At 32.8% G+C, this 18,867-nt stretch overlaps 2 protein-coding genes across 2 annotated transcripts; both read right to left on the reverse strand.

The window, feature by feature from the left end:
- Window positions 1-399: 399 nt before the first annotated feature.
- Window positions 400-4,747, reverse strand: LOC110440554 (mammalian ependymin-related protein 1-like). The gene is made up of 6 exons (XM_021483696.1): window positions 4,622-4,747; window positions 3,690-3,724; window positions 3,295-3,429; window positions 1,963-2,149; window positions 904-991; window positions 400-511 (listed from the first exon to the last, which is right to left on the reverse strand). The coding sequence occupies exons 1-6, from the start codon at window positions 4,686-4,688 to the stop codon at window positions 433-435; spliced, it is 591 nt and encodes a 196-aa protein (XP_021339371.1). The 5' UTR covers window positions 4,689-4,747; the 3' UTR covers window positions 400-432.
- A 2,742-nt stretch (window positions 4,748-7,489) lies between these two features.
- LOC110440556 (mammalian ependymin-related protein 1-like) lies at window positions 7,490-10,268 on the reverse strand. The gene is made up of 6 exons (XM_021483698.1): window positions 10,146-10,268; window positions 9,480-9,514; window positions 9,083-9,217; window positions 8,465-8,645; window positions 8,048-8,135; window positions 7,490-7,614 (listed from the first exon to the last, which is right to left on the reverse strand). Exons 1-6 carry the CDS (start codon window positions 10,210-10,212, stop codon window positions 7,542-7,544), a joined length of 579 nt encoding a protein of 192 aa, XP_021339373.1. The 5' UTR covers window positions 10,213-10,268; the 3' UTR covers window positions 7,490-7,541.
- Window positions 10,269-18,867: the final 8,599 nt, after the last annotated feature.

Below are 18,867 nucleotides of genomic sequence, written 5' to 3' on the forward strand. Positions count from 1 at the left end.
TACACTTTGCATATGGCATTGTACTTTTTCACATAATATCATTGTTCTTTTGTAAATATCATTTTACTTCCTTTGCATTTATATTTCTACCTTTTCGTACATCATCATGCTTTTGTGTATATCCTTGTCCTTTTTCGTATGTCATTGTATTTTTGCGTTTATCATTGTTTTTTGGTCGCGGAACAGGATTGTGCAATATTAAATAAATACAATTTACCGTTTTTCAAATGTATTTAATAGTATTACACAATACTGTACACAGAACTTGACAGCACTTAACAAAAATGTCATTTTTATGACCCGAGATATCCTACAAACCCTTCGATGTAACGATTTCACGCAAACTCTAGATCACTCGCTTACTAGACATTACTTCAATGCAAATAACAAAGTCGAATATAGTATGTTATATGGTAACTTTATTCACGAGTCTTATGATGGTGGTGGCTTACAGTTAGTTGGTGGTACAAATGCCGTAGGATCAGTAATACCGACTGTGATGTCAAAGTAACTGAAAAATAAAACGTTTAGTCTTACATAACTTGGTTCACAAATCCTTTTTTTATTTTATTAATATGAATTTTCAAGGACACATAATACGATTTACTCGTGATGCTAGGGCTAAAGGCCGCAGGCTGAAGCCATGGGTTCATAAAAAATCAAAGCTTTCGCATTTTTAATTATTTCCAGAACAAAACTTTAATTTTAACTGGTGGACTTAGGGCTGAAGCCCTGGGGTTATCACAAATCGAACCATTGACATACGTCCTCTTTCGTTTTCAAATGTTTCAGCTATTTTCTCCTTATAGAACGTAGTAATGACATGTATTCCGACATATATTGCATAAAATTGTAATGTACATTATTTAAATAAGTCACATGATTGCTTTACTATATACTTACTCTGAATGCTCAAATCCGTACTTCTTAGAAATATGGAAGTTTGTCACTGGAATACACCCAGGGGAGGTAACCAGTCCAGTATAATACTCTATAGATAAATAAAAAATATATATAATTAGCGATAGGAGTCTTATCTGTCATCAGAAACTCTATAAATGCACTTATTAATTCATTTCTCATACAAAGTGCCCTGTCATACCTCACAATCTTACCAATTGATAGGACTATCTGGTTAATATAAGTCTCTACGAAACAGTTTTGTCAGGATGAGCTTGGTATACAACTTCACTGTAAACCAGTATCAAACCAACGTCTACAATATGTATGTGTTGCACATTTTTTAAAACTTTTATTTCATGTTTTTAGATTGTGCTTTTAGTAAATCTCTCTATATCTGTATTGAAAATAAAATTATCTTTCGGGACCAAAACATTTTGGAACCTCTATCCTGCCAAATCAGGTTATGAAGAGTGATTTTTGTTAATATAAGTATAAACACAATGTCTACCTGTATACTGATATAATTAGTAGCTACGTCAGGTTGGTAAATGCATTATGCTGCTGTAAAACAAACACGGGCCTTCAATTCTACCTTAATAATATACAAATGCTTGCATAAGTGTGTTTCAAGATGTTTCTGGATATTCAGCCATACTATTGAACAAGAGGTCACATGTATATGATGTATATAACCACTCACGATACAAATAATAATGTGCATTTTACACATATATGCATTTATGAAAATATATGATTTTTTCTAAATATATAAGCTGTTCACAACCACAACAAATTGTGCTCATGAGTATCCTTTGTTGTTATGTTGTCACTACCCCAGTTCTTGTTATGAGGACCTGATATTATTTGGATTTGACCTAAATTTACATGGCAGGCGTTGTATTCGAATCATTTGTTTTCCTTGTTTGTTTTTCAAATTAAATTATACATTTTTTTCACACTTCGGCATTCTTATGTCCGTATTTATTTTCCCCTAAAGACAAATTGAGCTGAACCTTTATCACAAGATAAACTTGTACCATGTAAAGGTTGTTTTCTTACCGTTAGTCTCGTTAGCGGAGAAAACCTGGACCTGGATGTTCTCCCCTGGGAATCCGGGTGCGCCCAGTGACATGATGGTCTCGAACTTGGCGTCGGGGTGGACCCCGCGGTAGTGGAATTGCCTGTCCGGTTCGATGGCTGTCACGTTACACGTCTGTGTCCTCCTGTTCAGACTGTACATCTTCCTCTATACGACGTAGGTTGTAAAAAGGAATACATTTCTGTTTTAATTTAAACTGTCAAGACTTTGCTGAATGGACAGAATACTAGATGTGCACAGGGTTCAATGGTATTACAGGAAGCAGATATGTACAAAAATAGAATATATATCACTTTAAGTCCCCATATTGCGGCCTCCTGGCCTTCTTCAAGGGCGAAAGTCAACGTTTGTTTAAAGTAACGACCATCTTGTCTCTACCTCAGAAAAAGCAAAATGGACGTTACTTAAAACAACCGTTGACTTTCGCCCTTGCAGAAGGCCAGGAGGCCGAAACATTTGGACATAAATGACATTCATTCAATTTTTTTGTTTTATATCCCCCCCCCCCCCCCCTATGGAAATCATCTGTGGTATATTATATATGTACAGATTTGATTTATTCTTTTTTACAATTTGAACGTCATGAATGTTCATACCATGTACTATGATATTTACTCTGAATGTCTTTATGAAATGCTTTCAGTTTTTATATAGGAAATGCAATTAGGATTGATGTTTCCCCTACAATTCAACAGTTTCCATTGTTATCGGTGAGCCCATATCAATAACAAGAACAGCAAAAGAGGAACAGCTGATTTCACGCACTGTTTCCCGTACAAAATCTAAATCTAAAACAAAACTTTTATATCTGATTCAATTGTTCTTAGTTTAAAGGAAAGAACTCATATTTGAAATCAATATAATGAGTATATTAAATTAGCGTCGAACTAAGTGACGGAGAATGTTTTAACTGAAGTTTTTTAAAGAACTATTTGCCGAGCGCGTAGTCACGCGATTGCGGCAGTACTGCACAGGCTATACGTTTATACGCTGTAAGTAACAGTTGCATTTATGCTCTTATAAATGAATCTACACATAAAACGGATATAGAATAGTGTTGCCACACTAGTTGAAAATATATTGCTTTACTTTCGTTGTTTATTTGGTGACATATTGTTCTATATTTTGATTGTAAATCAGGGGGTATACTGTTCAATAATTGAGGATTATTGTTTTATACTGAGCACTAGCGCGAATACATATTCTTCAATAAAGACTGTTAAAGTGATGGTACATGTACTAATTTGATGATTGTTACTAGCGCTGTGGTACGTGCTTGTCGTGGTCTTTACCTCGTTAAATAGCTCAATGACGTCATAGAACTCTCGGGTGCTGTTTAGCTCGACCTCAGCTATCGTACGTGTCCTCTTGTTAGTCTCGTCGTAAAACAGATGTCGCCTCTCCTCATACTTTTGACTGTAATCAATCTGAATAGTCAACAAATTCAGAACAAATCTTTTAATTACAAAACGTACTTGTAAGATTTGCAATCCATCAATCAACCAATCAATCAATCAATACTAGTTAATCAATACTAGTAAATAAAATGAATTAAACTAAAAAGATTACATTGTCGAACTTCGTTTCATATTTGAATCAAATTATATTATTTTGTTAACATATTGCTTTCATTTACTTATAAGATTTGGATATGATGTTGTTTTATTAATATATCTATATTACTTACCCTAATTTCCCGCCCTTCCCACTGTGGTGGAGAGCCTACAAGTCAAAAATCAGGTGTAAGTGTCTCATATTTCTGCCATTCTACGAAAATATTTTTTTGAATATGCATTAGAACTTACTTTCAATATGATTTAATGATTACTTTATCTGCTGTCAGTATCGTATATCTAACCTTACAAACCGGACATTGTATAAGTACTTAGTTCTTGTTTCCGAATCGTTGCTGATTATGTATTGAAAATTTAGTTTACTGTATATAACAGAAATAATTACAGTTTAAACAGTTTAATTACATGTCATTAAAAATCGGTTTTCCATTCCATTTTTAATTTTTAATTTTCCTTCAAACCATTTCAGTAGTCTGTCGTTTTTACTGGTATTTAATACATATTATCTTGTATTGAGTATGTCTAATATGTTAGTTGTTCCTTAATTATTATGCAATGGGCATATTTCATAAAACATAAATAGCTTTAATACTGATGTTCCCTGGGATTAATTGAAAACAAAAACACAAACAAACAAATGCCCAATTCAAATATAAAAAAATAGACAATAATGATATTATAATGATATTATTAAAATATACAGCAATTTAATATAATCCGCAAATATAAATAGGAATGAAAATACGTCTGATCGGATAGTCTTCAGGAGAAATATTGTCATTTTCAGAAAATAAAAAATATCATTTCTTTATTTGATACATAGAAACTTTTCTATCGTATACCATTTTGCACAGGGAGTTATGGAAATCTCAAATATACAACTGATTAATTTAAATTTATCAGTTGTATTTTTAAAGAAATCATAAGAAAGGTTTGTATTGTCTCTCGACTTTATATAAGAAAGAGTTGTTAACAAAAGAATCAATGCATTTCTCGCAATAGTTGTGATACATACACTGATTTATAATATGACATGTGTACTTACTGCATGGGGAAGGAATTTGTCCAAGAACAGCGCCAACGGCGAGACAAAGGAGGAAGGCGGCCTTCATGTCGATTTGAGGATTATTGACCGAAGTGAGATACAGTGGCGTCTGTTCCTTATTATACGCCGGGCTATCTAACATGTAGTCTCGACGAGTCCCTTATCTTATCTTTCTAGTGCTCGAGGTATATATATACATCTGTTCAACCGGCCAGATTGTGAAATTCTTCTCCCTGTCCAGAAATGACATTCACTGATAATTCTTATTTGTTTCGATTTGCCTTGACATAATGAAATACATGTATTTCCAATATATTTGAATTGTCCTATTTTAATAAAAAAAATAATAATCTGAAAGCCTATTTTATTTTATATAATCTTCAAATGTTGAAGTTACATATTTATATATTCTGTCAATTATAAATCCATTATTTGTCCATTGATTATAACCAAAGTAGTAAACTATGGGTTGCATGAACAGGGCTTCTATTAATAGATAAATGTCATACGTGGTTTCTGCCCTCTCCAGGCCTCAAACTCTCAATCTGCAGCGCACTATCATCTACGCAGTGGTATCAAGCCCAAGAGTCCCGAAATGATCACAGTGAAAAATCGTCTTCAGATGATAGAAGTACTCGAATTGGAATGCATAGTATATTTATAGATATACAGATGCCCCTGTTAATTTGTGTGAATCAAAACCAATTAACACCTTCTAGTGATTACAGAATCATATTACTTGTATAATGACTGTATAGACCGTAACACCTCGTTATATTGCCACATTTTTGTCCGGGGAAAAGTCGGCATCACATATACCAAAAGATTTGGCGATAAATTGAGAGAAACGTACAAAACATTCTTCAAAAAACAAAAAGGGGGAACTTAAATATTTGTTGACGATAAGTGAGTTTGCAAATAAAATGAGGGGCATTATATCGGGTTTTACTGTACTATAATATATCTCGTGAGGCATGCTCATGTTGTAACAAAAGTATCTTCTATTAGACACTGGCATCGTTCAGGTGTTCACAATTATTTAACATACCTTTTATAGCTTAGTTGTCTTCATGAAAAGAAAAGAAATAAGGAAACAAATGGAAGGAATTCGAAAATGTTCTTTTGGACAAAATTAAGCCCGTCATAGCTTTAAACGTTGTATTTAGCTTTACTTGTCATTGATAGAGGAGTTGTGTTTTCAAATGCAATTTTTTTACATTATCTTTGTTTGTGATTTCCTTCTCCGACTAGGCGTAATTATTTATGATATATGAATTGTATCGATTAGAAATCGTTTCCTTATTAGAACTTTAAATCAATACTATTTTAGATAATTTGGGCAGTATGAACATTTTAGCATTACATGTGACTATAGTACATGCATGAACCGATCTGTCTACTGTATACCGGGATTTTGGTTTTGCTGCACTTAACTTGTCTCCCTTTCCGCCCTCTGTTATGAGGGTGAATTTATCATTTTAGCGATATTTTGTAAACACCATACTATACATAGTTATATAATATGATTAGCGGATTTAATATTGGTCGAAACTTGATTTTACCCGTCGAAGGGCCAAACTTTCCCGGTAAACAGTCTTACATTGTTAGTTTCATCTTAGCTAGAGTAAATACTATATCATATCCAGCAAAACACTATTTACATGACTTACAGTACATGTAAAAGTATATGACATAGACAGCATTATGTACAATGTAGATGTAAATTGCTGTTCTGCAATATAAGTTGCCACAATTTTTCCTCCATTGAAGTTGAAATTTCTGCTAAAGAAGGACAATCGCTAACTATGTGTACTACAGTTTTGTGGTAAAAATATCATAGGTATCGTGTTCCTGCTAAAACATGTTTAACTATATATTATCATACTTATAGCTATCTACGTTTTTTTGTATGCATAATTAAGTTTAACAGAATATTATAGTTGCCATCCTGTATAATAGAATGTACATCACGTGATAAAAAATACATATATTAGCCGCTTTTTTAATTTTAGCTGACATGTCTAATCATGTGTGATAAAAAATAATACTCTTAATTCTAGTGTTTACATGAATGCTAAAATATCAATAATTAGTTTACCCCTGGAAATATTTATAGATTTTGTACACTAACTGAAATTATAAACTGTGGTAGCAGTATACAGTAGAGCGTTGTGGCCATGAGTGATATTTTTGTTAAATGGCTAACCCCTGTATAATGATATGTAAAAAATATATAAAAATAAAACTGTACTAAAATTGGTATAAGCATGATGAAGTGGGCTATGTGAGCTTAACATTTGTAAAAAAGAAAGAAGATTTTTTTGGTTCGAGGATAACATTTTGGCCATAATCCGAAAGAGTGCGCACAAATGAAAAGCTAGCTTTACAGGAGGTAAAATTTTGACACCAGCACACGACGCAAAATTGCAAAAAATCAAGTTTTACAACTAACCTGGGACCCAGATAATTCTGCAACCAGGTAGGTAATCTTTAATTTCAGACAGAGCTTAGGAAAAAAAATAGTAGTTGCGGGGGTCAAATTTTGGGTTAAAAATAGCAATTTTTGGCATTTTTTGGTAATTTTTGATGTGGTAACCATGGTTTTCACACAAGTGACATACATAGAAAAAAGAGGTTTATACACTTCTCAGTACTTTATATGTATTGTAAATGTAATGCAGTTTACAAATATATATACATGTGTTGTGTAGGGTAAATCCGCTGTGTTTACATTTCCTCGACATGTGCCTTGTTTATCAGAGTCGGGTCATCTCTACTGTATACTGCTACTTGTGATAACTGTATTCTTGTTGAAACATAGGTCAACATGACTGCATATGGAAACTCATTAAAAACACGTACAAAATGTCAGTCATATTTTAAGTTTTAATTGATAAATGCGATAACATAAACCTAGTTTCTATGATTTTATGCACTCTGATGGAGGTACGAAAGCCATCGGGTCGGAAATTCCGGCGGTGATGTCGAAATAACTGTAAAAGAGAAAAGAGGGTTCCGTAGCCAGACACAAAATGGTGAATTATTTACATATGTTTAAATTCGGATCCTTGATGATTTCCAGTTATATTTCATCATTCAACAGAAAAGCTATGCATTTTCCATAATTACTTAGATTGAAATCAAATTCCATGCGCAAAGCAAACTAACCAAGAAAGCTTTGTATATGGAATTAACCAATCGTAAATTGCCTAACAGTCATAAAGCTTACTCGGAGTGCTCAGTACTATATTTCTGTGTAACGTGCATACATTTCAATACTTTATTAAAAATGCTTACTCCGAGTGCTCAATACAATATTTCTGTGAGACATGAATAAGATATTATAAAAGCTTACTTATTTTGCTCAAAACCATATTTCTGTGTGATGTGAATACATTACAATATTTTATAAAATGTAAAGCTTACTCTGAGTGTTCAAAACCATATTTCTTTGTGATGTGAATGTTTGTGACTGGGATACATGCTGGATAAGCAACCGTTCCTGTGTAAAATTCTGATACAAATAGAAATGGAAAGGATTAGCTTCATTGTCAATATACTAAAATTCTTTTATGAACTAAAAATTACTTTATAATACGACTTTGTTATTTAAAATCTGAAGAATGTCTATCGTCAATAAGATAGAATCGCCATCATTTTTCATATCTTTTATACAAAGTTTCCTGATAAATTGGCTGGCTGTCGCAATTTTTTTTACGCACTTTTAAGTTCTACTACATATGTTTAATGTATTCTAGAATATAAACCTGTTTTAGCATTATCCGTTTCAAAATACTTCTCGATTGTGTTCGATGTTAGCCTTACAGAAAGCAGGTTAATTACCCTCTGTCTCATTGGCTGAGAAGATAGCCAGTTGGATGCTCTCTCCTGGGTATCCAGTGAGCCCGAGTGACAACAACTGTTCGAATTTGGCGTTAGGATGGACACCTCGGTAATGGAAAGGCCTGTCGGGCATGGTCACATTGCACTGACGGGTTCTCATATTGATGCTGAATCGCTGGTTCTGTACGGTAACAAACATTGAACAAGAATGAGGGTATAAAGTCAGTACTTAAAACTTATTTTTACTAAATTTATAAAAATTGAAATTGAAACAGCAGTACTTTTTTTTTGTTTATTAATTTATGTATTTATTTCGATTCAACAAAGCCTGAGGTCCAATAAAAAATTGATAACAACATGGATGCAGTTACAAAGATATAAGCAATAACAACATTAAATGGTGAACAATAAGTTGCTAGAAAAGTCATAAAAATAAAATATCTAAATTACAAGTATCCATGATAAGGTTAAAATAGATATGGTTTCTCATAAAAAGGCTGAATTTACAATTACAACATCCAACTTCGAAAATAACAGCGAAATTGGCAAGATCCCAAAATAGAAAATAATTGCTTTAATATTGATTTAAACCACATATGTTAACAAATGCTTTAATACCGTGGAATAGAGGTCAAGGATATCGTAGAATTCCTTAGTGCTATTGAACTCCACTTCCGCAATGGTGCGCACGCGTTTGTTGGTCTCATCGTAGAAGATTCGGCGATATTCCTCGTACTTTTGACTGTAATCAACCTTAAAGAAATACAGAAGATTACAATATAAAACGTATTGATCATTAGCCTCTTACTTAATTAATGTTAACTAACCCAATTGTCAGTATGGCTTTGATAGCGTTACAACGCTTATTGCAAAACAATATTACTTATTTATTCTGTTTTACTTGTATCAACTTTTACGTTCTATTTTAATATATCACTAAGTCATCTCGAATAAGTAACTAACTTACTCACTCTGTAAACATGGTATACATACAATGAAAGAGATTGTTACTTACTCTTACTTCCCTTCCTTCCCATTGTGGAGGTGATTCTAGAAGAAAAAACACAATTCGTTTCATTTAAGCTTATATCTCTACCTATCTGATTATGAAACATTGGAGAATAAATTTCCTTTTTTATTATGTAATGCATTATTGCACCATTTTTTAAAACCATATTTGACAGCTATTTATGTTTATGCTAAGCTTATAGAAAAGATCGTCAATAAAAGTTACATGAAATGTTGTAAATGAAACGTACAGTCCATAAGCACCTTTATCTATCTCTTGTTTTACTTCTTGTATCTCTGAATATTTGGAAATGGATTTCCATTCTTTTAACCTTTAGTGCAACTGTTGGACGCAATGGCCGTTTAGTACCGAACGTGTAAATGTTGACTTTTTTTGGCTTCCTACTACATCGAATAACTGATTTTAATGTGTTGCTTCCTTCTTTCTAAGGATTAATGCACACTCGTTATATAATCCTCTATAATGAAAAAGAAAAGTTCAAGCATTCACTTTTGGACATTTGTATTTGCTCCTGTTTTTCATTAACAGAATCAAAAGCATACAAAAACAATATGAAGACATCGAAAAAAGAAAAATATTCCTTAATGTACATTTTGCTCCACCGTTTGCATGAACAGTAATATAAGGGCATTTCCTGATGAATGTACTTACGACAAGGTGCAGGGACTTGAGCCAGCACAGCGCTGACAGCAACGCACAGGACTAGGGCGACCTTCATCGTGAATTGTTCTTGACCGAAGTGACAATGGACACTGTCTTATCGCGACCTTTATTGGCCGGAGATGTCCAGTCTAATTTTACGTAAACACAAATTATCTAACTGACCACGACTGATACGTCACGAAGCTTATTTCTTAATTCAATGTGTCAAGATCACCAAGGGGTCAAGTGCTACAACATAAGGTAGCACATTGTTAGAGGGGTGAACTCATGGCTACCAACCAGGGCATTCTTCAATCGGATATTGGGGCAATACAAAAAGCGATTTGAAACTGAACAAAAATACTACAAAATATTATCAATCCCGATCTCAAATGATCTTCCCATTACTGATCAGTTCGGTTTAATGTACTATTCATTCACTGTCTGCTTATAAATTTTAAAGATGATCTGAAGTATGATAAGTTACAAGACCATCTCATTGATAATGCTTCCTTCGTATGTGGTGCAGAGAGCGACGATTTTAGACATTTTTGCTATCAATGTCCTTTGCATTCAAATAGTAGACATCATATTACCTCTAAATATAATCTATTGGGATATTAATACATCTGACCAATTAAATAGTACTATTCTTTTCCATGTCGACTCTTATATGAAATTATCAAAACGTTTCTCCAGTTATACACGTTAGTTAAGTTTCAAATTAAGACGTATGAAAAATAATAAAAGTCCAGGCATAGATGGCTTTACGGTTGAATTTTATAAGTGTTTTTGGAAATATTTAGGTAACTTTGTTGTTCGATCTATAAATTTAGGCTATAAAAAAAGGAAATCTATCAATCTCACAACGTCAAGGAATTATTTCATGCATTCTAAAGGGGGATAAACCTCGACATTTTATAAAAAAATTGGAGGCCTATCACACTACTAAATGTTGTTTATAAAATAGCTTCTAGTACAATAGCATACAGAATTAAAACAGTTTTGGATAAAATAATTGATAAAGATCAGACAGGGTTTTTAGAGGGTCGTTATATAGGGGAAAACACTAGACTGATATATGATGTAATGCAATATGCAGAGGAAAATGATATTCCAGGTATGTTTCTAATGATTGATTTCGAAAAAGCTTTTGATTCGGTGTCCTGGGCATTTATTGAGAAAGTATTATGTTTTTTTGGTTTTGGAAATAGTATAATAAACTGGGTTAAAACATTACATAATAATGCTAGTGCTGTAATTAATCAGGGAGGGAATTTGTCTTCATTTTTTCAAGTTAAAAGGGGATGTCGTCAAGGGGACCCGATTGCTCCTTATATATTTATTCTGTGTGCTGAAATTTTAGCTATAAAACTAAGAAACAATAATAAAATTAAGGGTATTAATGTTGATAACTGTCCTATACTTCTATCACAATATGCGGATGACACTGCACTTGCACTTGATGGTACAGAAAGATCACTGCAGGAAGCTATTACTGAACTTAATTTCTATGCAAGTATATCAGGATTGAAAATGAATATTTCAAAAACTCAAGTGGTCTGGATTGGCAATAAAAAATTTAGCTCAGATAAATTCCTTCCAGAACTCGACTTACAATGGGGTAGGGAAAACTTCACACTTCTTGGCATTGAATTTCACGTTAATTTACATGAGATACCTAAACTGAACTTTGATAAAAAAATAACAAAACTTAAATCACTTATCAGATCATGGAAAAGGAGAATATTAACACCAATTGGTAAAATAAACATAATAAAATCAATTTTGGTTTCACAATTTAATCATTTATTTATCTCGCTGCCAAATCCAGAGGAAAAGTTTCTTTGTAAACTGAATTCTATAATTTATGAGTTCTTGTGGAACAGTAAAGTGGATAAAGTAAAGAGAGAAGTTGTTATTCAAGACTTCATTAATGGTGGGTTAAACATGATCAACATCAAAACTTTTATAGACTCACTCAAATTAGGTTGGATTAGAAGAATATTTCAATGTACATCTAAATGGCAAGCAATTTTAAAAACATATGTTAATATAGACATGTTGGCAAATTGTGGTTCAGATTATATAAAGCTATGTGAAAAAAAATGTAAAAACAAGTTCTGGACTGATGTTTTGAAAGCTTGTAAAAACTTGTATCATGCAAATGAAATTAATATTAACAAAAATGAGGTATACTTGAAGACCCCCTTATGGTATAATGACAAAATTATTATTGATAGAAGGTCAATTTTCATTAAGGATTGGTATAAAAAAGGAGTTATTAATATAAATGACCTGATTAAAGACTATAATTCTGGTTCCTTTTATACAGTTCAAGAATTCACTCAAACTTATCAAATACAGACTAATTTTCTCCAATATCACAGTGTTCTTTCTGCAGTAAAACATTTCAACTCTAATCCAGATTTTCCTAAATTAAGACTGTTATGTCCTTTTATTCCTACACACTTAGAACCATTCTTTAAAAAGTCTAAAGGTTCCAAACATTTTTATAGTATCCTGGTAAAAAATAACATTGTTCCATCAGGACAGAAGAAATGGAATAGAGTCTTTGATTTTAGTAACTTTTCTTGGCATCAGATTTTTAAGCTTCCCTTTGCTATAACTACTAATACAAAATTTCAGTGGTTTCAGTATAGAATAAATCACCATATTCTGACAACAAATTCTTTCCTTTTTAAAACTCGAATAGTTGTATCTCCTATGTGTACACTTTGCAATTCTGAGATTGAAACTATTACCCATATTTTATGGGAATGTCAAGAGACTCAGAATCTTCTTATTAGTTTTGAAACTCTTTTGGATGCACTCATTATTCCTTTTGATTTTAATAAAGAATCTTATTTATTTGGATTTCTTACACAAAATGTTAATGGTAGAATTGATAATGAGATACTCATTATAATTAAACAATATGTATATAAAATGCGTTGTCTTCATAGCTCCTTAAATATAAATGCATTGGTTAACACAATAAAAGACTACCATAATATACAAAGATTTATAGCAAATAGCAAAGGAGAAACTTATAGAGAGAAGTTTGAAAAGGAATGGAAAAAATGGGAAAAACTTCTTGTTTTGTAAAAATAATATTCTGATAGCTGTCTCCTGGGCTTTGGAAATGAATTATAAAATCAATAATTTTCTTCTATTACACTTATCCATACATTCATAAGCTTGAGCTCAAAAATATAATAGTCCATCCCCACCCTCTCTCTCTCTCTCTCTCTCTCTCTCGCTCTCTCTATTCTCTCTCTCTCTCTCTGAACTGATTCATGTAATTTTAGTTTACAGTTTTTAGTAGCTTTTCATTTTTTTTTGCATTTCTATGATTCTATGATTCCTTACTTGTTTGTGTTTGTATGTAAGAGTGTGTGTATGGGTGGGTGTGAGTAAGGGCGATTATGTATGTGTTAATGTTGTGATGCAACTTATAATATATGAAATCATTTCATCATACATGAATGGAGGATGATGATGTTGATGATGTTGATAATGAATGATGATGATGATGATGGATGTTGATGATGATGATGATGCTGATGATGAATGATGATAATGATGATGATGGAGGTAATAACATCAAAATGTATGTGAGATGATGATGATGATGATGATGATGATGATGATGATGATGATGATGATGATGATGATGATGATGATGTTGATAATGAATGATGATGATGATGATGATGATGATGATGATGATGATGATGATGATGATGATGATGATGATGATGATGATGATGATGATGTTGATAATGAATGATGATGATGATGGATGTTGATGATGATGATGATGCTGATGATGAATAATGATAATGATGATGATTNATGATGATGATGATGAATGATGATGATGAGGATGATGGAGGTAATAACATCACAAGGTATGTGAGATGATGATGATGATGATGATGATGATGATGATGATGATGATGATGATGATGATGATGATGATGATGATGATGATGATGATGAAGGTTATAACATCACAATGTATGTGAGATGATGATGATGATGATGATGATGATGATGATGATGATGATGATGATGATGATGATGATGATGATGATGATGATGATTGAGGTAATGGCATCACAATGTTGGTGAGTGAGTGGACGTTTATGTTGTTGTTGTTTTTTATATCAATAAAACTTGTGAAAAAATAAAAAATAAAAAAAAAAGTTTCAAATTAATATATTATTATTATTTAGGTAAGTTATGTCTTTAGACTAAAATATAACACATGAGCTAGTGTGGGTGTGGGTATGTGTGAGAGGGACACTAACAGTTCTGTATATTGAATCTCTACCAGAAAAAAAGAAGAAGACTGAAATAGGCTTAAACTGTTGTCTGATTCTTTTGGCAATGTTGTACTAAAATCTGATTTAACATAAAAAAGAACTTACATGTTCGTATTATATATGTATTGTCAATAAAATACTTTTAAATTAAATTGATGTATGTCCTTTGAATGACCTCTAACAAGGCATATTCTGTTACAAACAATTACATATCTCTATTCTCGATTGTTTTCTTATTCACAAAATAATGGTTGAGAAATTATTACCTAAGAATCGTTGAAACTTGAAATTATTAGCGTCCAATGCTAAAGCCTTTTTTTTGTTTCTGAATGATTTTGTCAGAAGTATGGTTAAACTCAAGAACTTGTTTTTATTTGGAACTTTCGTATTCGTTTTGATACAAAATGTTCATTTATGTTTCCTTATGTACATTTCACATTTCCATTTGTTTCAGTACCTACTTGATTTCTTTGCTCTGAATAGTCGGATTTCATCTTGGCGTGTTGACAGCGTGATAATCTTTTCTAGTATATTTCTCTGTATTCCATTTTTTTTATGTTTATTGATATTGAACAACGATAATTTCTTATATGCTATGAACTAAATACCTTCCGCGGGTGGTCAGGTGGCGCAGTGGATAACGCACTCACATTTTACCAATGCGGTCGCGGTTTAATTCCCCAACCGATGAGAACATGTATGAGGTCACCTGCACTTGTATACCGGTTTCCTCCAATATAGAGCCCAATCCCCCCTCCTCGCCCCTCCCCCCTCTTATAACTAATACTTTCAAATGTAACGGTATATATATGGTATCCATCGATAAATATTTTTTCACTCAGTAAGTCTGCAAATTGCAAAAGTTTACCATTTGTTACGTTCCTGCAAACATGACCTAGTGTATATTTAAACCTGTCAAAATACAAGTAAAATTTGACTAATGACAGATTTTACCCACTGACGTCTCACTAAAATTCATAACTAGGACAGGGGAACATGTAATCCTGTCACCTGGTCACATTATTCCGATAATGGATTCAACAAAGGGAAACATCAGCGTAATGAGAAGGTCATTTAAAGGTGAAAAGCAGTACGTTCAAGTTTTTTCCCGTTTTAATTTCATAACCATAATTTTATCGTTTTTATATGCTCATACGAACCTTTTAAGTTAAAAATAAAATAGCTGCTGCTTTCAAAATAAATATTTTAAATGTTGATTTCATTTAAATAGTAACATGCATCCTCATTGATATGCATGCATTGCACACATAAGGATCCCTGCCTAAATGCAGCGAAAACATGCATTTTTTCATGCATAAATCAATCTCTCCTTCATTCCATTTTGGATGTAAACATAGAGCTAACGGGTCAGGATACTACCGTTAACTAGGTAGCTCAGCTGTTTAGAGTAAGAAAATAATTATCTGAGGTGGTCAAGGGCTCAAATCCTAGCATGGATTCATAGTATTTCACACCCAGAACACTGTTGTATAATAATTCGATTTCGTCTTTCTATTTTTTTCCATGAAAGTTTCACAATGTATGGTTAACTTTTAAAACAAAAATGTTGTCAAAGCTATAGTTAAGTAAAGGGGAGGACGGAGGGGGAGGAGGGAGGGTTCCAATGTATGGTTACAGTTTTTGACAGTGGTATAGAATCCTTAAATAACTTCTGTAGATAGTAAACCTTTTTTCACACACGTGTAGCTGACAGGTGGATGGTTCCATGTCGGTCTGATAACCTCGGCCAAATGTCGCGACAACATGCACGTGTTTAGTTCTCATGTTGTCATGTGAGCAAGGTCCTATTGTCCTAATCTCCCGTAAGATCGAACTTGGACTAAACAACACCATGATACATTTAGTATATTGCCATATACGATTGCTTCCATTTTACAAGTATCAATTCCGAAATTTATACGTGTTAGATAAGACAGTTTTAATGTTGTTGGCAATTTTTTAATTCGTGCTTCCATTCTTGTACTCTTCTATCGAGCAAATTAAAAGCACTCACCATGAACTCACATGCATCATTAGCGATTGTGTAAAATACGTAAACAGCTGTATCATATCTGCCGTCTCCTCTACATGACATATGTATTAGCTTTATTTTTTCGCAATTACCATTTATAAAAATGTGTTACCTTGCATATTACATGGAAACAAAACTGTCTGTGTATAATTTTACATGTTTAATAGGTGTATGTGTTGCAATAAAAATAGCAACTCAAAAATAATTCTACACAAAACATAAACAAATGTGCTGTGAAAATTGTGGTGAGATTTAAAATAACCCCACTGTATATTACCGAGTCCTGAAAAGCTGGAAACTATTCATAATAGGTACAGTCAAATGCTAAATAGAAGTGCAACACAAATGTTCTTTGAAAATTCGAGGATACAATTTGGATAGCAAAACGGTTTTTTAAGCCTGGAAATAGAATAAGAACCGTTCAAAAACATAATAGGCATTAGGTTTCTGATATTCATGCAGGACACCTTTCCAACATTATTTGCGAAATACTTAATCCATCGTTGCCATTTTACGCAATCGCAGCAACATTAAGCAATCGTTACTTAAGAATTGTCCTAAATAATGAACCGTACGCGAGGTGACGAAAAAGTAGGCCTGTCCGACATCGTTATCATATCCATGGTCAGAACTAATTCAGGCCTCTAAGCAGATGTTTAATTTCCATCGTACGATGATTGGCGTCACGTCATGTAAGGTCGTAATGGGTAACGCGAAAACGATGACATGAAATGCCTAAGTAATGAGAAAAGGAACGACAAAATGAGAAGCACCTTATCTGTATAATATATTAGGTACTTATGTCCTTCACTTTGCAGTTTGTGTGTCTTCCCTATTGAAGATGAATGCGAATGTTAGCTTACTTACAATGAATGATTTGCAATCTGTTTGATACTAATTTTTGGAAAATTGTCAAGAAAATTTTATGTCACCATTCTTTAGGCGCAGGGTTGCAAAGATTTAGGATTCCAGTTCTTTCTGTCTGAAACAAATATATCGTTGACAAAAGAAATGAAATTAAAACTTTTTTAAAGGATTTGATCCCTCATGGATTTCCAGGAAATGCTTTCAATAAATTATTATTTTAGCCTACCTATTTCTTGTTTGGTATTCTCTCGATTTTATACAAATGTCATAAAAGAATGTAAATAATTAACACATTTGAGACTGTTGGTAAATGTTACATGTATATGGTAAACTGGGGAAGTCAAAATGAAAATAAACGGATGTAGTTGACGAAATAATTGTTAGAATTTGTTTGTTTTAATTGCTTGTAAAATTGAAACTATTAAGTGTTGTCTATGTGATATGCCAAGGACATTGATTATATCAACATAGCATGTGCACATGAATGTATATCTACATTTCAACATTTAGCTATTCTTATGCCTCCTAAGTAGATATTTTTGGTGTATTTTAAAAAATAAACAGTATTGACGGATTTAGAAGTATATTTGATAAAGATGTTATATTCGAAAGTATTTTTTCCGGCATTGGTCTTGACAATGGGGACAGGAAGTTTTACTCGTAGATTTGCACAAGTATATAATAATAGTATCATGTATAAGCAAACGGATTCAATTAAAATATAAAGATTAAACATTGCTTTGGTCAATCGCATAGGGTAATGGATATACAATTGTAGTTGGTTTTGTGACAAATTCAACAGCAGATGCTTTATTGTTCAATGAAATTGTCTCAAGACCAGCTGAATCTATCACCCAGATAAGTTATAAAAAACAGGATTAGATTTATATGTAAGTTTAAGGGGTAGGTGCGGACCCCGACAAGCGAAATCAATTTCCAACACATTGCTTCGTTTTAAACATCAACAGTAGTTGCTGCTTATCCTTTCACTCAAAAAAATGATAAAAGAATGGTAAAAATACAGAGGTTTTGCTTTCTGTATCAAACCTCCAGCGAAGAAAAGTTCCAATTTCATTTATATTTTTCCAATTTGGAGTTGCGTGTCCATTTAACATGGCTAATTTTCGAGAGAGATAAAAATCGGTTTTTTTTGTTATTCATGAATGCAACCCTGTCGCCAGTGGGGTTCGATATACGAGCATCTGGATTATACAGCATGGAGCTCATCAGCTTCACTTCCGGTCATGATATTTGTTTTGTATGTAAATGCTTTCCCGCAATATTACACGGAATAAATTTTAAAATGTTGGACCTCCCAAAAAGAGGCCGGGTATAATTGTCCTTGTACGAATATATTAGGAATCATAAATTGAGTTTTTATACTTATGTACAATAACAAGTTTATACACAAACTGTACCCTTTACTACATATATGTTACACATAATATTTTGATCACTATTTATAGGTCTCAGTATATATCATACAAGGACAACAGTGACT

This window comes from Mizuhopecten yessoensis, unplaced genomic scaffold, assembly GCF_002113885.1.
Source record: "Mizuhopecten yessoensis strain PY_sf001 unplaced genomic scaffold, ASM211388v2 scaffold11185, whole genome shotgun sequence".
NCBI lineage: Eukaryota > Metazoa > Mollusca > Bivalvia > Pectinida > Pectinidae > Mizuhopecten > Mizuhopecten yessoensis.